We start from the raw sequence: 23976 nt of genomic DNA on the forward strand, positions 1-23976 counted from the left end.
TTTAGCTTCTTGTGAATATGAAATGGAACCACATGTACAAGACACTCATTTCCAGACGTCTTCCAAGTGAAAGTGAAATTCGTATGCACTAGGTACACTAGTTGTTTTTTTAATTAATTTGTCCTATTTTGTTTAATAGCAGTTTGAAAATTTTAAGAAAAAACGTAACTAAAAATAACTAAAACACCACACTTCTCTATCCTTCTTACTGCCATCATCAGTGACAAGCTTCAATTCCCTTCATGATGTTCCTGTGTTTTGAGTGGGGAAGGGAGAAGCCTGCAATATTCTGACAGCAAAATACACAGCGGCATATAACGCTTGTGATGCAAGAACCAAAGTGGACTGCAGTTCTTTAAGCACTTAGACTGCAACACCTGGAAAAGCCAGGCCATCACTCACAGCACACAGCCAGCCTGCAGGGAGTGTAGGTTTTGCCTGCACAGCTCAGAGTGAGGTAAGAAAGGGATGACTTTGCAGTCGATAACAAAGAAAAGCTTTTGTCTGAACAGTTATTTCATTTCAATAATTGCATCTTCAATTAGAAGTTTATCGGAAGAGCAGAATGATGCCGTACCCTGACCGGACACAAAATAATCCTTTTGGCAGGACAGACAGAGCTGATGGAACTGTCACACAGCCCACAGGGCGAGGTGGTGCATCTCACCGAATTCTCATTGGGATGAAACCTTGACCCTGCCCAAATCCATGTGATTTAATTGTAACCGCAATTAACTTCTTAGCGTTTATGAACGTCCTCAAAGAACAAATTAGCTGCTGCTAGTGAAGCCGAACAGGCCAGCACGAGAGATGTCCCTGCTATGAGCTCGGGGGTGTTCGACCTGTTCTGCTTATAGCTGTGCTCAGAACAGCACCTCAGCGCTGGAGGCCCCGCGAGGCGCTTGGCTGCCGTGGACTCAATTTCCCGGCATGCCGCGCGGCGGAGGGCGGCGCACGCGCGTTGTCCCGTAAGCGTCCGGCTCACACCTCCCTCGGCCGGGCTGCGCGCGGCGGAGCAGCGGTACCGCCATGGAGGCCGCTCCCCGGTCCCGGCCTCGGCCCGGCGGGGCTGCCGCTTCTCCGCCGCCACCCCCACCGCCCCCGGAGCAGGAGCGGAAGCTGGAGCAAGAGAAGCTCTCGGGGGTGGTGAAGAGTGTCCACCGACGGCTGCGCAAGAAGTACCGCGAAGGTAACCGCGGGGAGGGTGCCGCCCCCTTCGCGCCGCTCGGGCCGGGCTGCCCCGTTCGTCTCCGCGGGCGGCGGAGCGGCGGGGGCCGCGGGACGGCCGGACAGAGGCCGCCGCCGAAGGGGGCGTGACGGGGTGGGGGGGGCGGCTCGGAGCTGCTCCGCGGCCGCTTCCTGCTCCGGCTGCGGGCGGGGGGCGGCGGGCGGCGGGCGGCGGGGTGAGCCCTCCCCGAGGGGCGATCCTCCTGTAGCGCCGTCCTTGGGATGAGCGGGAGGGGGGCGGGGGGAGTGTGCCTGGTTCCCGATGGGCTGCGACGGTGATGGACTGCGAGAAGGTGAGCGGCGCCTTCGGTGCCCGTGGCTCCGGGGAGACGCTTCGCCGCGGGGATCCATCTCCGAACTGTGGAGGTCTGCGGGAATGAGGAGAGCGGAGAGATGGACGGTGAGCTGGGAAGGCTTTGTTACTCTGCTCCTTTCTTCAGCCGGGGCGTTGAGCGAAAGAGTTGGGACAAGCTTAGTAAAATAGATTGCTTTGTGTTTTAGCTGGCCTTCGGTATTAACGTCCTTGTGCTGGGTTCTTCTGAGTGGTACTGAAGTGCTTAAAACATGACAGAAATGGTTTAACGTGAGTGCTGGAGTTGAGGGTTGTTATTTTTTCCCTGCTGGAATTTATAGCTTTTTAATAGAATCATAGAATGGCTTGGGTTGGAAGGGATCATCAAACTCCAACCCCCCTGCTGCAGGCAGAGCTGCTCGGGTTGATGGCAATGATCTGTTCAACACAGATTAGCAAAAAAATCATCCATTCATTCTATTAGTGAGCTTACAGCTCTTCGGTGGCCTGGCAAACATCTGGTTTACTTCAGAAGGACACACGTAAAATCGGAACTGTTGATGTTCTAGACACAAGTTCTTGCAGCTCATACGTGTCTTCCCATGACACGTCTGTTAAAGAAACAAGGTTGGACTGCTTTCTGGATTTGGAATCCCCACACAGGCAGCCTGTCTGTAGCATTTGGGCAGATAACTACCTATGGAGGCACTGATCAAGAGTCATTGTTTGTTTTGGCCTTAGTGTGAGCCAAAACCAAAGGAAGGATCTCCTGTGTTTGCCTGGTATTTGGTTGAAGGAACACAGTGTGTTTAAACAGTAAGATCTTGGCAAAGGAGTCTGGCTATCAACAGGTCACATTTCTGTTAGTTTGGAGTGTATGCAGATTAAAAAGGACAAATGTTGGCACTATTAACCTCAAGAAATGTGAGAAATCTCTGTATCAACTGAATTTCTTTAGATGGAAGCCTAAATTATATGGGAATTAGTGTAAGCATACCTTTCAGCAAAGGGCAGGTTATTAGGCGAAGTTGCTTTATCTTTAGTTCAGTGTCACTGGTCAAAAGAAAAAATAATACCTTGATTTACTATATAGGTCCTGTGAATTGTAAGTAATTTTACAGTAATTTTCTAGTCACTTAATTTAGCAGTACTGTGTTTTCATGGACAGGTTGTAGAAAACAAACAGTTAATCATATCACATCTACACAGCAGGGAAGCGTCCACGGATTTCGTACTCATTCAGCAATATACAAGTTGTCTGTGATTTGTGGGAGTAGCACTTCATCCATTAGGTTATTTCAATTTGAGAATTTCATTTCTGGAAGGAAGTTCTGAGTCTTTCTCCTTACATTCCTCTCTGCTTCTGAAACTAGGCTTGAGAATTTTTCTTCTGAATTTCATTCAGTATCATTCTCAAATCATGGTACTGGGATGCTCTTGACCTCTAAAGTGTCTTCTCCTCTTTCTTGTATTATAGAGCTTGGAAAGTACATTACTGTGACAAAATCAAAGCTGCTGGTTTGCTAAAGAAGTAAAAGATCACTAAATAATCTGTAATCTCTTGGTAAAATTTGAATTAGAAGTGAGTGTGCAAAAAAGCCAGGGTCAAAAACAAAGAAAACCCACCAAAAACAAGTAAGCAAAACTCATCCTTGGTTATATACTTACATTTCATTATGCAGGTAAAGCCTCTTGCTTCCACAGTGCAGTACATCCACCACCATAGAGAGCAATAACTCAGCTGTTGGCATTATTCCAGTCCTGTATTGTTTTTTTGTTGTTTTAATTAATACTGCTTCTCACATTTACTGGAGTTCTACGCAACTAATTTCCATTTCATCAAAGTAAGCAAACAGTATTAGAAGTGCTGTTGCATGGACTTTGGTGCTTTATCTGTACTAATTTGTTGGAGGGAAAATAAAAGCATGTTGAATCTTTCTGAAGGATATACGATGATGTTGTATAGGGTGGAGAGATCTAGGGAAACCCTTGGTATTGTAATATGATCATAAGTTACCCTGCTATAAGTGTTGGAGGAGGATACGTGCATCCTTGAGACATGGAGAAGTTGGTGGAAATGATACGGCCTTGATTTTAATAGCTTATTTATTTGAGAATTCACTTGCCTTGTTGCTATTAGCAAGGCCTCTGTTGTAATGGGGCAGTCATAGAAGGTAAGACTGTTTATCACCTGCCTTGCTTATGGTCGGCACAGCTGCTGGTTTTATTTCCCACAATAGTTCTCTCTTTCTTGTTTTGGAAAATGCAATATTTACAGCAGTATGCTTCAGAACTGCAAGCTAACACTTCTCTAAAGAGGTCACGTGTTTGTCCAAGTGCAAAAGCAGGATTTTTTAACTAGCAATTCATCACAACTTTTTTTCTAACTTCTAAGGAGTCAGTGAAGGAAAGTTCAGTCATCTCATCCCATCATCTCAAGGGCTAGGCAGTGTCTTCATAATGAAAAGCCACAAACTCCTAAAATTTGTTGAAACTGAATCTTACTGTGACAGTGTAATGTCATGGTCCATGCCAGTGTATTTATGACAAGCATTTACTGTTTTTGAAATGGATCAGCTTAAGTTCTTTTCTGTGCTAACCGAATGCGTCAACTGAATTAGGTAATCATTAAAAAGTTGTGTCAGACTCCTTTAAGGCAGTGATAGGCACGGCCAAAACCTGTCTGGTGGTTCCTAAAAATACACATTGTTCTTCAGGTTAGCCTGTGAACACTGTCTGCCTAAAGAAAACATTCTCAAGTGAGAATAAGCACACTGAGGTGGAAAGTGTTCACCTAGGAATCGATCTCATCAGCATAGAGAATCCACCTGTTTGTCTGGAGTTCTGTTTCCTATCCAAGTGGATTAATTGAGTCTTAATTACTTCACACACCAGAGTGAAATCCAAAAGCTGAGACAACAGCTCTCAGTGCTTAGCTTTTTGCTTGCAGGAAACTTCGGAGTACTTGACAAAAGCACTTGGAAAGTACAGAAACTGGGTTTTGATTGTGTTTGTTTTGTTGAGTTTTTTTTTAAACCCAAATTTGGAAAAATCTGACAGTTTGGAGGATTGGAGTTGCTCATGGTTCTGTTGCTTGGTACCACAGGTGACCCAAAGTTTGCAGTGTTTTCCAGTGTGCACCTTTATGGTACCTGCAGCCCAGTTTTGGTTGCGGCATGGTGACACCTGTCAGGCCTCACAGACAGGCTTGGGAGAGCAGATTGAGTGGTTCCTCAGGAACCAAGCATGATCTGTTGAGCATGTGCAATGTAATATTAGCTTGCTTGTTTCCAATTGCTTATAATAGCCAAGCAGGGTTAATTTTTACTGTGGTATTAAAAATCCCTTCTTCACGCAGAGACAGCATTTTCTTTCTGTTTCTTTTGTAATCATGCAGACCTCTATTTATCAAGTAAACATTTTCTGTACAGCATGACCATCAGTTATGGAGTTATATATATAGTCTGGGAAGATGTTTTGCAGTGGCCTACTTGTCCCTGGAAACCCTATACCTTGTACAAGTGGAAAAATTCTGAAGGATCTGTGAAGGCGTTTTAGGAAATATTCTGCTGTGTGCACACCGGTGTTGTATTAATGTTGTACTTCATATTTGAATCATAAAAAAAGTGATACTGTTTGCTGTTGGAAGACTTGCAAGAAGTTTTAGAATCACAAATTGTTGTACAACAGTAAAGACATTGGGTAGGTAAGTAGTGGAGACATTGATGTGAAAAGTGTTGTTCAGGAATCAGTTGCTTTATGATCTCTTCCTTATGTTTTTTGTGACAAAACCCTGAGAAAGCTTAAATTCCTCCTGATGTCACTATTTCAAAATGTTTCCTGTTTCACATTTTTCACAGGACAGGAGAATTGTCACTGAGCTCTACATGGTATGTTAGCAGCTGTTACTCCTTTTTTGATGAAAACTTAAAGCAAGTTTACTGGGGAAATGTATGTATAAAGAGTGATCTCCGTTCATCTTTTCCCACTTGTATTAATTTCATGGAAGAGAGAAGCATTTGGGGATACTGTTATATTTTCAAACAACGAACAAAATGCCATTTCATTAGAAATTTGAAATGATGCTGTTTTACAATGTGGGTGTGAAGATACAATTGTCTTTACAGGTTGTACTCCACAGTTTGAGTGGAAGTTGTATTAGAAATCTCGTAGTGTTTTACAGGATGATAGGGGCATTTAATGAAATCACTGCTATCATTTAGCTAGCCTACAGGTTTTGGATGCCCACTGGCTACAGCACAGACTTGAATCCACTGAGCAAACAGCTGTATGTGACCTCCCTCTCAGCTCCTTTTATCGCTTTTGCAGGGAAAACAGAGTTCCTGATGCATGTTCAGCACAGTGAAATCTGTGCCTCTGCTTCAGCTGCTTCAGATTTTTGTCCCTATGTTTACACAGGTCTTCTAAAATCAGTTTCATGTGAATGTGTTTATCTCTTTGGTTGCATTAAGTGCTGCGTGTAGTTGGTCCCTCAGTCAGGTTTGGAGAAGAGAGAGGGTCAGTCAACATCTGCAGGCAGTAATTGCTTCAGCCGTTGCTAATGGGCTCTCCACATCTGTGTGACAGCCATCAGTCCTTAAAGTGATTTATGGTGGATTGGAGACACAAATCATTCTTCGGGGTGATGAAAGCTGACCCTAAATAGCAAATGGAACATATCCTGGAAGTCTGTGTAAAGATGCAGATTCATACGTACAACTTCTACCAATTGCGGTTTTCTATATCTGACCTTGTCTAGTATCTATATAAATATCAGTATATGTTATATATATGTGTGTGGGTGTGTACATATAGAAAAATATATGTGTGCTTGCAATATTTTTGCATTGTAAAATGAGATTTTATTGTGAGACATTTCAGGTAAATCCTAGGAAATGTAAAGTAAGCACTAGTCAGAGAAGACAGAAATATTGGCTTTGTTTGCTTGAACTTTGCCTGAATTGAAGTTCACACTCTGTATCCAGACGTGTAAAACTGGTCAGCAGTGAAGCAGAAATACCAAACATCTTTCATGTGTTGTTTTAGTAAGACAGATGTTAGTAGGTTTCTGGTTTGGCTTGTATACACTGAGAGTTTTAAATAGCAGAGTGTTAGCTAATATTCCTTGTGTAATTAATCACTGCCACAGCATCCAGATATCTATTAGTGCAACTGAATTTCAAGGGATAAGTTACTGTTAATAAAGCATTATTATCACATAAAGTATTCATAGGAATTTGATTTCGGCTTTAGCCCAGCTCATGGCATAGGGTTTCCTTCCCCGTGTACTGATAGGCATGTTGGAGAAGCTTATTTGCTGGAAACAGTAAACAAGTGACAGGCAGTGTTAGGAAGCTAAAAATGAGATGGATTTTTTTCATTCCACAGTGTGTTGGCATCAACAACAGCAAAAAGAGAAGCTGGAAGGTCTTGCTTGCTAGGTACAGCCATGGCTAGCAGCCTGTCAGCTGAAGTCAGCCAGCATTGTCGCAGGTGCTTATAAGTGTGGGCATAGGTTCCTTTTCAACAGTGAGCAATTCACAGAGGTTTATTAACACAGTTGGACAAATATGAACATGTCACTTGTGTTTCTTTCATTGTTAGTCAGTGTGTTAAGCTTTTTTTTTTTTTTTTTTTCCCTGTTTCATAGGAGCCAAAGGTGTGCTCAGGAAGGCTTTCAGCTGTCAAATAGATGCAATCCACCCCATTTTCAACTTTTGCTATTACCAATTCATATTATCGTGTAGGTAGCCAGAAGTTCAAACCCTTATTTTGACTTTTTCTTTGTTACAGCTACTTTTAAATTCAGAAAATTGTAACTTAGCTGTGTAATTGCAGTCTTCCTAAAGTCCTAAGAAAGTATTTCTTCTGGGGGGTAAAGGAGATTAGGATCTAATACCACACTGCATCTACTTCAATCTAAAGTGCATAGTTCCAGATAAATTTAGGGATATTAGATCTAGTTTGCTGACGGGCAGAGTATCTTGCATTTGTTTTGAGATAGTGCAGTCATCTCTATCTGGCAGCAAGGGAATTAAGGAAAAGCGTAATTACCAGAGTTGTCTCCTGGGTGCAGATAGTACGCTTAACTCCATGTGACTTAGCTGTTCTATTACTTGTTGAAGGAAAATGAATCAGATCTGTTGTTTGGGTTTTTATCCCGTGCTCAAATGCAAAATAGTTTTTAGCAAAGCTGAGCTCTGTTTTTTACATAAAAATGGTGTTTGAAATACATTCGATGTATTCTGTCAGAAGTCTTAGTTGAAAAACAACTTACTAATTTTCCTATTTGTGTAACATACCCCAAATGACAATTGTATTTAACACTCTATAAAGAACAATCTTTTAAAGTTTAACCAAACCAAACAATGAATCTAGAATGGAAGAAAGCAGGATTTTGTTTTAAGAAGCAGACTGTTTGAAGAGAGGAGTTAGTGTGGGGTTGGCCCATCAAGAACCGTAGACTTGGTCTTTCCCGGCTGTACTGGAGACCTTCAGTTCTTACAAATCAGTGTGCAATGAGGGGTGTTCTGCCTGAGTCTGTATAATTTTTCAGTAAAAAACATGTCTTCAGCTGCCAGAACTTACAGCTAACGTTACCTGTCTATTGCTGTTCCCCAAAATTAAAATTGTCTTGTAATTAGGGTCATTTTAAAATAACGTCTACGTGACTAACTTGTTCTTTGAGACAGGCTTCAGTGACAGGTGATTGCTCTGTGGTTGAGTTTCATGGTGTGATTGACTATTCTGTGTGCACTATTAATGTCAGTGGAAGTTATTTTGAGGGATTCATGAATTCTAAGTAAATATTAGTGGATTTTGGTTTTGTTTTAGAAAATGATGTGCTGTGGTGAACCTATGAGTTGGTCAGTTATTTCTTCACTGACTGGCAGATGTGCTAGGAAGAGGTGGGCTTTGGCTTTTTGGTTTTAAAGTAGTTAACCTTCAAGGTGAAGAGTAGGCAGTGTATTTTCTAGGCTATTTCAGACAGAGGGGATAGCAAGGTTTTAAATAATTTTGAAATAATATGACTGTAATGATAGGTGTGTGAAGCTTCTGTGGTGTGCCAGTCTTCACAGAATGGCTGAAGTTGGAAGAGACCTTAAGGATCATGAATCTCCAACCCCCCTGCCACATGCAGGGCCACCAACCTCCCCATTTAATGCTAGACCAGCCTGCCCGGAGCCACATGCAATCTGGCCTTGAACACCTCTAAGGTGTCTTATAAATAATTATTTTAAATAAGATGTTTTTCAAGCTGGATTTCAGTGTAACTGGATCTTCTGTGGAGTTCTGAGATGACTTTCTGAAGAGTCAATAGCCAACATGGGTTTAAAACTGCATGAAAGATAATCTTTAAGTGCTGTCAGGGAGCCTTAAGCTTTGTATAGTGGTGTGGTCATGAGATTCTGACATGAAAAGTTGAACGCACAAAACCAAATATTAACTTTAAAATGTGATTGAAGATATATATATACACGTATATTTAATCCTTTATGTTAGCTACCACAAATTTTATTTAATTTACAGCCTTAGTGATCGCCTAACAGACGATATTATTGTTTTAGTAAGCATTGGCTTTGCAGTGGAGCCTTTCTGCACCTTTTAGTGTCTTTTTGGCTACACAAATAAATGTTGAACTGCACTAGAGTTAATGTGGTATTTGTACATGGATTATAACGTATTCTTTGTGAAACTGAATACACAGCTCTGCTGCTTTCTGGGTACCAGTTGAAGTTGCAAGACCTGTTGTAGTCACTCCCTGAGAGTCTGTCAACAGATAGGAGTCATTGTGAGCATTTTCAGCGTGGACAGTATTGGAGCATGGTTCTGGAATTTGTGTTCCTGTATGTTTGTGTAATACCCTTATCTGTGCTTTCTCTAAACTTGCATTGAAGAGGAATGTGGAAAACATGCGAAAATAACTCACTGCCATGGTTCTTGCTTAAAGGAAGTTGGACCTCAAATGCTTCAGTGAAGGTTGCTGCACAATTACGTCAGTCTGTTAAGAAAACCTTTTATCTGCAGCTGTTTGAGAAGAGGGCAGACAGGTGGTCGTTGTATCACACCCAGCAGTGCCATAGTAGCAGGTGCTTAGACAACACTGTATGACAAGAGCTGCACAGGTATTACCATACACTTGCTCACCGTTCTGTCTTTCAGTGATTTTTGTGGTCTAGGAACTGCAGAATGAGAAGTGGCCTCTTTGAAGTTTTTCATGAATTTTCTTCCTTTAGTTTTCCAAGCTGTGTGAACTTTAAGCTTAATTGTGCACTTTGTGCACATTTTTTTTGCATTGAAGCTGCCCTTCATGCTTTTTCTGTCTCCTCATCTTTGAACAAGAAGGCATTGTTTTATATTTAACTTTCCCACGTCACTCATGGCCATGTGGAAATCTGTCCACTTATGCTTTCATCCACCTTTTTCCTGTGTCTGTTGAGGTGTTCCTCATACAGAAACTGGGCTATGTCTGTCCTATGTTGCTATTTCTGTACTTGTCTTCTACTTGGGTAGAAGGTAACAAAGCAGAAGTACATGTGGAATTGGCTCTATGTAGGATGTGTGATGGAATTATTTTGTGTTCTTTTTGTTTGTTTTTTAATTTTTGCTCTGTGTTTCTCTAACGGTCTGCGTTGTTCCTTTTTTCTTTTCAGCTCAGTGCCAAAAAGCTGGTACTGCCATAGGCAATTTTGTTGTAACTCTAGAGTTCCTATCCTGGGGTGCAAATAGCTTCAGATCTGTTGCTGTGTATTGCATTTCAGATTCTGTATCAGTGGACTATTTAGCCCTCAGAAACGTGAACATTTTCAACTTTGCTCAGGAGATAAAAGGAATTGGTGTCAGGAGGCACTGCTTCTGCTCTGTAAGAAAGGATGAGTTGGCTAAAAGTATTTCGTCTTCGCACTTTTCTTCCCCATCCATTTTATTTTTGAATTCTTAAGAAAAAGTGATACTGGGAAATGGAACTATTGTCTAGAAATAGACCAGATAAAGTTAAATGACTGAAAGGTGCTAAACTGAGATTTTTTTATTGGTGATATTTTTCTCTCTGAATGTTTACTTGTTTACTTCTTTCTACTGCATGTTCTTAATCAAAATTCCAGCAAGTGCGTGTCTGTCAAGTGTTTTACAGCTGCCAGGCTCATGCAGTAAGATTCAGATTGTGTGGCAGAAGAACTATGAAACTATATCTAAATTGCATAACAGTTAAATAGCTATTGAGAATACACTTTAAGCTTAGCTAGTGCTTTCTGTCTTGATGCTGTCTGCATAGGTTCAGCACTTCTGTTTTGAGGAAATGGAAGCAAAGCTTGTGCTAGTTTTGCCCCTTTTGCTGGTAGGACACTATGTACCATTTCTTGCTCTCTTTCATCAGTAGAATTTGATGCGCCCTGCGTGATTACTTCCACATAAGGCTTTTTCCGAACAGCTCTGGCAAAATGAGCCCTAAGTTCAATCAGAAACAGCAGCAGGGCTATGCCTCCAGTGTGCATTTGTCAGGCATGCCCTGTGCTGGTAGGCAGCTGGGGACCATGCTCATGCCTTCTGATGTAAAGCGTGTCTCCCTGAACTTGAATCACTTGGGAAGTACCACAGGATACTGCTCAAATATAATACTGCACTTATTTGTCCAGTCTAACATCTTTCTCATGTTTGTCTCACAGCAAGCAGAATACGTGATGTCTTGCTTAGCTTCCCTGTTGTATTAAAACTAAAATAGTATCACATCCACTCCCTGGCCTTCCATCCTGATTTCTGTCTCATGCAAGGCAGTGTAAACACCTCATTGAAACATGACTCATTTTGATGATTGCAGATGATTATTTTTGAAGAGCAAATAGTTGTGACATCCCTAAACCAAACTTACAGAGGCAGTAACTTAGATCACTGGTTAAATTCTTCTAAGTCTTCTGTCTCTCGTACCCAGTCTTGCTGTAATTGGAGGACAGATGGGCTAACCAGACATTATTACTGTTTTGCACGCAAGCAAAAAGAAAAAGTTGCCATGGAAAGAAGTCTGTTACTGCTAATTAAAATAAAGAACATCAAAGGGATTCTCACGAATGAGTTAGAAATACCTTACTGATATGGGAATGACAAGTTATACCATAAGCTACTTTCAGGCTTTAGCAAATGTTATAGTCAGCTATGATTGATGCACTTTGTAAGTATTTCTTTGTCATATTAAGGGGCCACAAGACTGGTTCTGAAACCGTGCTGTTAAATATTTGTTGTCAGAGTCCAATCTTAGAGTGTACCTTTGCTTTTAGTAACTTGCTGTTAGCTGTATCAGCGTGAGCATGCAAAATCAATGCATAATTTTTATTCTGCAAATATATATATATGAATCTATACTGGATGTGTGCACACATTTGTGATTAAGAAACAAAAAAGGAATTAGTGAAGATCATACCTGTGAGCATGTATTTTTTTTTTTTTTTTTTCTTATGGCAGAAGAGTCGTTTAGTAAAGTATACCAAAGTTTTTTGTTCAGTAGGAACTGTAACAGGAGTTGTAGCTTGCACCACTAGTATTTACCTTGTTTTTGTTTGGCAGTACATTATGTAAAGCAAGCTAGAGGAAGTGGATACTTCCCTGCAGAAGTGGGAAAGTCATCATGGTTAATTACTTAAAAGTGTTAGAATTTAACCTGCAAGACTTTTTTTTTTTTTTTTTTTTTTTAGTTTTTTTTTTTTTAGTGAGATGAGGAACATGAAAATAAAAGTGTTAGTGGAAATTGGCAAATTTGTCTGATTTTTTTTTTTTTTCCACTGTAATTGGTCTGATTCTTCAGTACTGTTGCTTAGAAGTTAATTTATTGATACTGACTACATAGGCAGGTATCAGTGAAGGCTTGAATTCTTTTTCCAGTGTATCCAAAGAAATCTGTAGTCTTGATTAAACTTTCATTTGAGCATTTTTCCATGTATATCATGCAGAGTACTTACTGCAAACATGAATGCAACTAGGAGGCCTTCCAGTCTTTCAATTCTAAAAATGTTTGTCATGTTTAATACCCGTGCACAGAAATGGAAGCAGAACTTCCCAGTAACTTTAATTTCATGGAATGAGGTGAACAAAGTCAGTGTTCTGAGAATATTGCTAGCTTCTCAAGTACCCGATAGTCCCTTCTCAAAAGCCTTGAAGAAGCATTGTGTTTGACTAGAGAAAGTGGGCCTCATTTTGTTAAATGCAGGTAAAGTAATCTCTTACAGCATTATGTAACTTCTTTAATTGGAAGATGGGGACTTTGCCATGAAGATAATGAGACACATTGTGTCTAATGTGCAGTATTTTTTTTATTGTTGTTTTGCTCAGTGGGAGACTTTGATAAAATCTGGCGTGAACACTGTGAGGATGAGGAAACTCTCTGTGAATATGCTGTGGCAATGAAGAACCTTGCAGATAATCACTGGGCAAAAACTTGTGAAGGGGAAGGCCGAATTGAATGGTGTTGCAGGTAAGCCCTCATGTCTTTGAAAGATGTGGTTGCGTGTTTATATTTGTAATTCTTTACAATACAGGTTTTTTTATTTGATGATTTATAACATTTGTTCTATAAAATGTTAATGATATATTGGTTCCCAAAACAAATACCTTCTCACTGTTCCAATTTATAAACTGTAAATCCATAATGAAGTAGTTTCTTCTAAAATTAGATTTTATTTTTTTTTAAAAGCAACTTCAGCAAACAACTTCCTTTTCTTCATGTGCTGAAGCTGCAAGTAAATTTAAGAAGTAATGTTATATGCGTTCATCTGAATCTAAACTGAATTAATGCAATGAGCGTAGCTGAACAGGGTATGGGTTTGACTTGTGCATGTAAGTACGTGGATTTTAAACTTCTTGCATGCCCTAATAGTAAAATCCTGGATTGGGTTTAACTAAACTATTTCAGTCCTTGAGGAAACTGAGGTCTAAAATAGGATAAGTGTTAGTCACTCAGGATTCCTACATATGGTTGGCATCTGAGGCATACTGTGAAATCCGTACAGTGGAATGAAACAAAATACTGTTGAAATCTTATATGAAAAAGACTTCATGCACAATCCTGCCTCCAGGAATGTCTTTGGACAGAGGAAGATGATGATGTAAGTCTGAGAGTAAGGTCTTTGCATATCCAGATGTTTAGAAAAACTTCATTTTTTCCATAATGATATGAAAGTTATTCCAATCAATCCAACTTTGAGGAAGTATATCAACTACATGTAATAAAGTCTTTGTAGGTATCAGTTTGTTTATAAAATGCTGCAGCAGTGGAGGTTTCCAGCTTCCCTGGGATCTTTAAAAATCAGTGTAGATTAAAACTGAATAGATTAAATATTAACAGATTACCATTCTCTTCTATTCTTGGAATAGTCATCCTCTATGTGACCGATTCAAAGTAATGAACAGAAGAAAGAGAAGAAAAGCAAGGATGACATTGCTACATTTCACTTTATTGCAGAGATCTTTGGATCCCATAAAACAAGCAATTGAGTGAGGGAGGAAGGGGCATGGATTGTGAAACAATTAATATAGAGTACATCAACCTGGTGACAACTCAAGGTGTTCTGTACTTGATGGAAGTGGAGCAAGTCAGTAACAACCTTATTTTCTTTCTCTCTACAGCAGGCTCTTATTTAATATTTGAAACCCATTCCTTTTGTATCAATAGTTATAGAACAATAGAATAATTAAAATTGGAGAAGACCTCCAAGATCATGTAGTCCAAACGTCTACCTACCATCAATATTGCCCACTAAAACATGGCCCTAAGTATTACATCTGCCCTTTCCTTAACCACCTCGGGGGATGGTGACTCCACTACCTCCCTGGGCAACCTGTTCCAGCACATAACCACTCTTTCTGAGAAGAAAGTCTTTTCAGTATTCAACCTGAACCTCCCCTAGCACAACTTGAGGCCATTCACTCTAGTTCCTTCACTTGTTATGCGAGAGGAGAGACAACCCCTACCTCACCACAACCTACTTTCAGGCAGCTATAGAGAGCAGTAAGGTTTCCCCTGCGTCTCCTCATCTTCAGACTTAACAGTCCCAGTTCCCTCAGCTACTCCCTATACAAGTTGTGCTCCAGACTCTACACAAGCTTTGTTGCCTTTCTCTGGACATGCTACAAAGCATTGATGTCTTTCTTGTAGTGAAGGGCATAAAATTGTTGTCATGTTCTGGTTATCGGTGCAAATACTAATGGTGCTGGATTCTGGACTGATTCCCAGGGAACACTGCTTGATTTTTTATTTTTTTTATTTTTTTTTTAAAGCAATTTCAGTTAACTAGTATTCCCTTAGCTTGTGGCAAGCTCAATTCATTCCCTGCAGGACAGGATAATGTTGCACATTGACACCAGAGGAATGGCTGATATCCTGTGTGCTGAGGTTTATTGGCTCTCTCGTTTGTTTGTTGGGTGGTTTTTTTGGGGGGGTGGTTTTATGGTTCCTATAAGATTTACAGAGTGAACAAATAAATATCCAGTTTGGGCCTGGGAGCCCGACCTCATGCTAAGAATAGAATCCACTGATAGTAGACACTAAGATGCGCGCAGTGTAAAGCTTCAATTCAAGCACGGGTCTTTTCTGCATGCAACATTCAGGGGTCAGGAGATTCACATCAGTTAAAAAAAAAAAAAAGTTTCTTCTTTCTTTTGTGGAAACTGAGGCCTGAATGGCTAAATACTAAAACATGGCAGATCAACTTTGTCTTCTGGGTTTTTTTTTTGTTCCTTGTCAGCAGCAAGGAGGTGTGCCACGCAGATGGCAGGCCCCATTGTCCTTACTCCTCCTTGTGTCTAGTTGCTTAATTGCATGCAAGAGAAGTTTACTTATGTGAAACTTCATTGAAAGCTTTTGTTGAGTGCTTTAACTGAGTGTCACCATGGCAGCAGGAAGGTAGCTGATCGGTTGAATGAAGTTTCACTTCAGAGTGGAATGCTGAAAATACTTGGGAACCACTTGTGTATCTGTGTTGAAGAAAGGATAGCTCAGGCTTTTGTTTTCCTTTTAAGGAAGATCTTTTAAGATGTGATACTAGCTAGGAAAAAAAAGATTTTTTTGGTCTTTCATTATTTTTTCTTGTATTCTTGTATAACCAAGCACCAGTAAAGTAAATCAGAGAATATAGAATGCATACTTATTTTCAGGGTCAAGATTATGTTTCCTGCAGGGTTCTCCTTGTGAAAAGGTGCATCTTGCTATTTAGTTGAACATACTGGGAGAACACATCTTGTGATGCTAATTCTTAAAACAGATGAAAAAAACCTTCTCTTTTACTTCATTAATTTTTTATTTAGATGGCACACGTGCAGATTCTAGAAAACGTTAAAGCTAAAGCTGTAAATGGCAGACTGTGCTGTTGACCGTATGCCACATTGTACAGGAGTGGTTTGACTGTTTCAGGGCAATAGGATACAATCTTTAGCATGGGAAGAGAGAACTTAAAGCCTTGTCCCCTTCCAGATGCAGTTTAGGTAAACCTCGTGGTGTTGTAGAAAACATGGACCACAGTCAGCTGTCTTTCCTTTTTTTTGTCTGTGTTTTCAGTAAATTGAATGCAGTGTAGCAGGTGATGTTTGGAAATATACACCTGTTTCATGTAATTTCTGTTTCAACACAGAGCTTAAACCAAAGTGGGATGGATAAGATTGTTTACCCTAGCTGTCCTAACCTCTAATTTTTGCTGGCATAGGTAGCCTGGTGAACCTTTGTATGGACAATGAATGCTGGCCTTTTCTGGCTCTAGTTAAAACAAAATAAGCTAAACCAGCTGATTTGCTTCTTTCTGTTGCTTTTGCATCAGTTACAACTTGTGTTGACTTGGCGGTTCTTTTTTTTAAATAATGAAAAAACAGAATCAGCTTGAAATAGCCATTGTGACAAAACATTATCTGAACTTGCGTTTTTTAAAAAGTCTTTTGAGAGTTTTCAGTATGCTGAAGAAATGTGGTCTTGGTCAGTTTACTGTTAGGGGAGCGTAGAACTGTTTGGAAAAAAAAATGCAGAGAATGGATATTAGAAACTTATCTTAAATATTTGTTTTACTGAGAAATGGCTCTGTAAGCCTGTCCCTGAATCTGTTACTAATCAATATTTTTCATTAGTAATCTACTAGAATACAGTCTGTTTATTGAATTTGCAAATGAGACTAAGCAAAGGAAGAATTTACACTCTCAGGGCTGGACTGAAATTAACAGTGATACTAACTGTGCCAAATACTATCAGCTATAGAGACACAGGCTGGGAAATAATTGGTTATTTATCAGTCCTTTAGAAAAGTGTTTGTAGGGAGCCTACAAACAGGAGGGTAGTCAACTCTTTACAGGGGTAGATAATGGCAGGACAAGGGGAAATGGTTTTAAAGTTGAGGGAGGGAAGATCTAGGTTAGATATCAGGGGGAAGTTCTTTACAGAGAGAGTGGTGAGGTGCTGGAACAGGCTGCCCAGAGAGGCTGTGGATGCTCCATCCCTGGAGGTGTTCAAGGCCAGGTTGGATGGGGCCCTGGGCACCTGGTCTAGTATTAAATGGGGAGGTTGGTAGCCCTGCATGTGACGGGGCATTGGAGCCTGACGGTCTTTGAGGTCCCTTCCAACCCAGGCCATTCTATGATTCTGTAGCAAAGTACAAGCTGAATATGAAACAATCACAGGATACTTTCTTCAAAAAAGAGAAACGTCTTGGAGTATGGTAATGAAGTTATTCACAAAATATCTGAAATACTTTATTTAGCTTTACTCTTAATTAAAGTATCACTTTGCTCCCTGCATTTAAAAACAACTCCAAAAAAGGTAAAGAAAAGTTCAGGGGTCTTATTTATTTTCCACAAAAGCCATGTTTTTTTTCCTAGAATCTGGAGCTGTCTGGTCAAATGGAGTAAAATCTAGGAGATCCTTTTACAGGATCTTTGAGGATAAGTGTTCACGGTCTGTTTGGGATTGGAGGACAGAATAAATGAAGTCCCTACAGTGCTGTTTTGGTGCTTTCTTTATGAATGCTGAGAAACTCGCCTTCAATGGAATTAGAAAGGAGGTGGGTTAAGGAAAAGGAGGGAAACTATTTAATAGAAAAAGGATCTAATGTTCATTGTGCATGTTTGTATGGCAACCTTTATTTTTCCTTCTAAATAATACTTTGTTCTGACAAAACTGTGTCTGTTCATTGAATGTTAGAACTAATTAGAGCTTTGATTATATGATGACTGCTGACTGTTTTCAAGTTCTTGGAATCATCTGGTAATGAAGGGTGTTGACTCTAAGCTGGTTTGTGGTGGGAGGATTGGTACAACGTAGGAGAAACATCTGGTTCCAGACCTAGTGGTGTTTTCCAAAAGGATAAGTCTCAAATGTCTAGAATTAAAACAAAGCATGAAAAATAAATGTGAATTAATTGTATGCAAGCTTCTTGCATTCAACTTTAAGAGCTTATAATACTTCGTACTGTAATATTTGCTGAATGTATAATTTCCTTAACCTAAATCTGGACACTCTTGATAATAGCAGAGTGCTTTCCAGTCCTCCCTCATGATTAATGCCTCCAAGGGGAAGTTGAAAACTTTAATTTCCTTGATTTACTTCAGAATAGAGTGGGGGAGATTAAACCTGTAGAGGAGTTTATGCTGCTTTTTTTTTTTTTTTTTTCCTCTCAGGTCAGCAGTTGCTTTAGTTGACTTTAGGAAACTAGAATTTCCTTCAGCTCTGAAGGGAAGTGTGTTGTTTCACTGTATCCTCACTCAATTTCATCTTCAATATTAGATTCTGGTTAATAAATACAGTGAGGAATGTTAATCAGGCTTGAGCTTTCCTTCTTCCTTCTGCTTTTTAAAGAGAAGGACTGTGTCAGTTCTTGACCTGCAGAACTGTCTACTTGAAACTCTTGATCATTCATAAAAGCTATCAGAGATTGCTTTTTTGTCAAGATGAAAGGTGACCAGCATTAATTTAGTTGCTGGTTATTACTTGGCAAGAAGAACTAACTGCTGATTCTTTGAAGTCATTAATATTTAATGCGATGTTTCTTTGGCAATTGAGAATTTGAAACACCTCCCCCTGTTATTTTCTGTGTGGTATTGAAACACTCATGGTTTTGGGTAGTGTATTCTACAGGGAAGTTTCTTAACTTAAGTCTACTGTCAAACCACTTCTCTTCTGACTATCTGTTCATACTGGCTTTTACTGAGGGTTTCTTTAAGTGTCCAGGCTAAATGGCAGGGGAGTTTGGGTGTGGGGAGACTATTCATCTCGAAAAAACTGTCATTTAAGATATGGAGAATGGAAAAAAAGTTCAACTGAGGAAGTACCTAGAATTATTTTCGTAAGACATGAGCTGCAAACTTCACCTGTCTCTGCCAGCAAACTTAAGCAGTTTATGACTTAAATGTTTAGTTTTGTTGTCTGTGTAAACTGTTAGCAAGTGTAAGCTCAGGTACCATTTGAATTGCACAATTCTTCATGAACAAGTCTGTTGATTGCAGAGCTAATATATCACCAGAATGGAAGCTTAAATGTCAGACGTTTGCCACAAATTTCATGGTGACAGCTCTCAAAATTATAAAATAAACTAATTAATTTTATTTCCCTTTGTAGATAATAAGGGGATGCTCTGTTCATTACTTGAGACCATTGTTAAATATAGTCTTTGATAACTGCGTACTCAAAACTACTGTGATTGCTGATGGAGTTTTAATAAACATAAGCACATAGCTACATCAGCAATTTACCGTGGGGGTAAACTGTTGAGTGTGTTGCCTTTTATTAGGTACTGAGCAGTAAATGCCCATCTGATCACTGCTACCCCATCACACTTGTGAGTCTGATTTAAATGGATGGTGCGTTATCTTGAGGTGAAATCCCTCAGTGGTTTCTCACCTGTTTGGGTTTTTGTTTGCTTGTTGGATTTGGTATTTTTTTGCTTCTTTGAGTTACTACATAAGTATGCAGTCTGAACTTGAGGAATTTTACCCAGTCTTCAGTAAATCTTGTGATTCTGGCCTCTTTGTCTGCCAGTGAAAATCCAGGAGAAGATACTTCTCATCACGGTTGTCTTTAATAGTGTCTTATGGTTCAGAACTTAATTGACATGATAGGGAGGAGTAAAATAGTTGGGAAAAATACTCAACTACAGCAGTATCAACAGTGAGGCAGAAATGGCTTCTGTGCAGTGACAGAAGGAGTCATTAGGCTGCATTTTAAAAGTAATTGGTTCTCATACACAAGTGCTTATCTGTGTGTTAAGCTGGGCAATGTAACAGCTTCTAGCAAGTGGAAAAAGAATCAGTAGTTGAGGAGCAAAAAGAATACATTTCCTCCCAAAGTACTGGGCTTCTTGATTTGTTCTGACTTACCTGTCAGCATCGATAGCTGTATGATGTTATTTAACCAGAATGTTTCAAAAGGGATAACAAGAAAGACTTCTAACTGAAACTGAAGGCACTGAGCAAGATGCTAAGAAAGTAGTAAGGTAGCTGTAACAGTGTGAGGAAGATGGGTTTGTGTTTTCTTTCACTAAGTGACGCTCAACTAAATTATGAAAGACATCTCTAAACTCATTGTATGCTTATGGACAAATAATTTTATATAGCATAAAATATGACTTTTATTATCATAACAGTAATGCAAGTGTTTTTCTGGGGTTCTATTTTGTTTATTTTTTGTTGTTTTTTTTTTTTTTCCAACTTTTTTTGCTTAGTTAAATTACAGACTTTAACTTTGTTAATTTTAGAATCATTGTCTTTTTGTATGTGGAATTTCTAACAGACTTGGTATGGTTTCACAGTTTGTGTATTTGGGAATATTGTAGCCTGGGCTGCTGTTACTGCTTCTGTGTGATCTTGCTCAATACTGCTAAGACATGGATCTTATTTTCTTTTTTTCCATCTAGCTTCTCTTTCATCTGAAAATAGCTGTGGTTACTGAAGAATTGTAACTATAAACTTGTTGATTATGAATGTATTTTTTACTGTGTTTGTTTCTCATAGGGCTGTGTTTTCTACCCTAAGGTTACTGTCTGTGTCTTAAACTTTACTTACTAAGTGCGAGTACATAGGGCCTTCTCAGACAAGTAAAACTTGCTTGTGCTTTGATTTTGTTAGACACAGGTTGGTTTTGATATTGAGGCCATGCAAGTATGGCAGTACAGGAGTTTGTCCAACAGAACTTAATTTACCTGACACTTGTGTACTTTTTGTGTACTTTTGTACTTTTGTAATTGTACATTTACAGATTCAAAGTGGTCGTTTCCGGGCTGTTTGGAGTAAAGTGGTTTCTATCTGTACCTGTTTGATACATGTTTCTCCTTATAAAACTTAGCAATAATGACACTTGCTTTTGTTTTTCCTTCACATCATGTGTGATGGAGAGACTAGGTGTATTTGGTGCCTATAATATCATCTATACATAGATCAGGCCTGTGTATTTCAAGACCTCATCTCTATTTGTGAATTTAAGGCAGTATTTTTATCAACATAACCCTTCCAAATCTGGAATGTGAAATAAAACAATATAGGATGCTATTAAACTCCGCTTGAATTTGTGTCCTGGAATGTTACCTTCAAACCTCTGCAGCTTTTTTTTTTTTATCATAAAAACGTTTTGTGAAAACATAATTTGAACAAATGCTGTTTTTGTTAAACTTCTCATGCAGATGCTTGGCTGGCACATCTAATTAAAATGCTTTTTTTTACAGGGTGAGTCAGGCTTTTAATTTCACAGCAGCAAATTGTTTCCAATTCTAGTTCTGTCCAAAACAGACCAGTTATTCTCCGAAACATAATGCTTGTGTCTCATACATAATGCTGACTACTGGTTGAACTATGCAAGTGCAATTCAACTTTTCTTTTACATTCGTTCTTTTAAACTGCTTAACCTTTCTGATAAATGTGACTGATAATTTTATTCTGGTTCCTATTAGTGGAATACTTAAGTGACATAAAAAATGAAAGCTAAAATAAGTCTTCTGTAATAATACAGCTACTGAACATACGTTATTAAAGAAAAAGAAACAAAGTCATGATTAGAACCAAGTATAATTAACTTAGCCCATAAGCTTGAGTTATTTCTTTTCCCCCCGCATTTCTTAAGTACCCTATACAACAAGGATGTTTCAAAAGCCCCTGTATTTGTAATTAATAACTATCAGTGCATGTATGCAAGCATGCCTTGATGGATAAGTGTAGTGCTTAAGTGTCAGCTGACATTTACCCTTGGTTAATGTTCTGTTCTTGCTCTGAAAGTCTATACAGATAAAGCTAATTTGAATCTGTTTACATAACTCTGTCTTACAGCCTAATTTTAGGGGGAAAAAAAGCCACTGCTTGTCTTGAAGTGTGTCTTTTGGGTATCACATCTTTCCTAAAGCATTTCCCGAAGATGCAGTAGAACTCAGATTTATTGAAAAGCTTTTATAACTTGTATCTCTTATTCCTCTGTCTTGTGTCCTGTCTTACTGTAGTGACCGAAAATACCATTCCACTTCTCTGGGAAATCTTTGTCTTTTCAGTGTGTGTCGGGAATATTTTCAGAATGGAGGGAAAAGAAAAGCACTTGAGAAAGATGAGAAGAGAGCACTTCTTGCTTCTAAGACCACTCCAGCCTTAAATGTTTCCCAGCCTCCCAAGATTGAAGACCCCTTACCAAACTTTGGCTTGACAAATCATGAAGCTATAACAGAAGAGTAAGTTATACTTGTTTTCCAGACTTTTCTTTTTTCTTGTTGGGACTTACTTGGAAATTTTTTCATTATAAGGTTAGATTGGTCTGATGCCGCTTTTTTTTTTTTTTAATAGTAAAGAGGTTGGATTTTCTTGTGAATATGTCCACATTTCAAGAATAATTGAACTATAGTATAAATTTGGGTGGATGCTGTAAAGATTGCTCGAGAATGACAACTTAGTCATCATCGTTTAACTGTTAGAGTAATTTCACTTTTGTATGTCATTACTGTGCAGTGCAATTTATATTAAAGCTTGAGGTGAAATAAAGCAGATGCTAATTAAGTTAGAATCTAATGACTGTTCAGTATTGTTGAAAAGTCAATTGCTTTTGTAAGTACTAAGTGCCAAATGTAAATAACAGAGTACTTAAAACTTTCTGTTCATAAATTATTGAGGAGAAACTCTCGATTCCAATTATACACTTCAAAAGCAATTTTGAATTTAACACTTAATTTTAAATATGGTAGCTTTCTGATGACTGTCTCTGCAGAAGTTGAATATTCTTGAGGTATTTCTCTAATAGGTTTTAATTTTGTTTTTTGATTTTTCACTCGAGTAAGAATTTTATTTTAGGGATTCATTAGTAGCTTTTTTTTTTTTTTTTTTTTTTCCAGTTACAGTCTCACTCTATTTTTTCTTGAATTATATGGGTCATGTTTTGGCAAACATGACTTGCAAAAGGCATGAAGATCTCAAATACTTAAATGTTTGAATAGTTAAAATGCTGACCCCAATGTTGTTCTGTGTTCTGAGCAACCAAGAAGATATTGCCACAGAATCACACAAGCAGCAAGGCTGCCTGAACACCTCCAGGGTCAGCAGCTCCACCACCTCCCTGGGCAGCCCTTTCCAGTGCCTGACCACTCTTTCAGAAAAGTAGTATTTAGATGGAATGAAAAATGAAGGTAGTGGCTTCCCATAAGCAGCTCTTTCTCCTCTTGGTAGTGTTCACTTTGCTAACTCAGCCTAAACATGAATATAAGTTTTTAATAAGAACCACCAAGCACTTTGATACAAAGGGTTGATGAGATGTTAATTCCTCATGCCATCTCAAAAACTCTAGCATTTGGTAACGCAAGATGCTTCTGTTACTGCAAGTGGCACATTGGTACTGACTTGTTTAAATCAATAGATTTGATCATACACTACTTGAAGTTGACCTGTTTTGTACTGTGAGATCTTATCGTGATGAAGCACAAGCTTTCTCTCTGCTTATGCTTTATATTCATACTTTGAAGGGCCAACTTCACAAGCTTCATCTTGCTATCAGAAATCTGTAGTCTTATCTCTTGATTTGTGTGTACAGAAAGTATTTAATACAGAACTTTTTATTTCATAACTTAAAAAGTATTTATCAATACCATGACCTATTTTCCATTGCCCTTCTCAAGACCTGGAGTAGGCAACACGTGATAGTTAAGGTAGTAGTAGATTTTAGTAGTTATACAGACGTTATAGCAACAATGTAATGTATTTCAGCAAGCTGGTCCTTCCTGGGGGGTACCTTTATGAGTGGATGTTACTGAAAACTTTGAGACATGCCTGCGTTGCCAGTCAGAGCCAGTTGTACAGCTTTGTTCTGCTCTTTTGGCAATAGCACAGGACCTCTGAATTTTCATTCTCCTCCCATTCTTGGATAAACTGTAGCTTAATAATCAAAAACTGCAAACTAGGAGTCTGACCCTTGAAGTATTAATGTTATCTTTTTCTGCCTGCATATAATGCATTAGAGAACCATGCATTCAGAAAATCATGGG

General features: G+C 39.1%; 1 protein-coding gene across 2 annotated transcripts in view; it reads left to right on the forward strand.

Moving 5' to 3' along the window:
- Window positions 1-955: 955 nt before the first annotated feature.
- BMT2 (base methyltransferase of 25S rRNA 2 homolog) overlaps window positions 956-23976 on the forward strand; it is a 31048-nt gene continuing 8027 nt past the window's right edge. Inside the window, exons 1-3 of one of the 2 annotated variants that reach the window (XM_048938764.1) lie at window positions 956-1189; window positions 12839-12980; window positions 22006-22179. In XM_048938764.1, the coding sequence (XP_048794721.1) occupies window positions 1030-1189; window positions 12839-12980; window positions 22006-22179 (476 nt within the window). In that variant the 5' untranslated portion in view covers window positions 956-1029. Of the gene's footprint in view, window positions 1190-1476; window positions 1628-12838; window positions 12981-22005; window positions 22180-23976 lie in introns of those variants that run through there. The other variant, XM_048938773.1, reaches the window with a different exon arrangement.

This window comes from Lagopus muta, chromosome 1 (genome assembly GCF_023343835.1).
Source record: "Lagopus muta isolate bLagMut1 chromosome 1, bLagMut1 primary, whole genome shotgun sequence".
Taxonomy (NCBI): Eukaryota; Metazoa; Chordata; class Aves; order Galliformes; family Phasianidae; genus Lagopus; species Lagopus muta.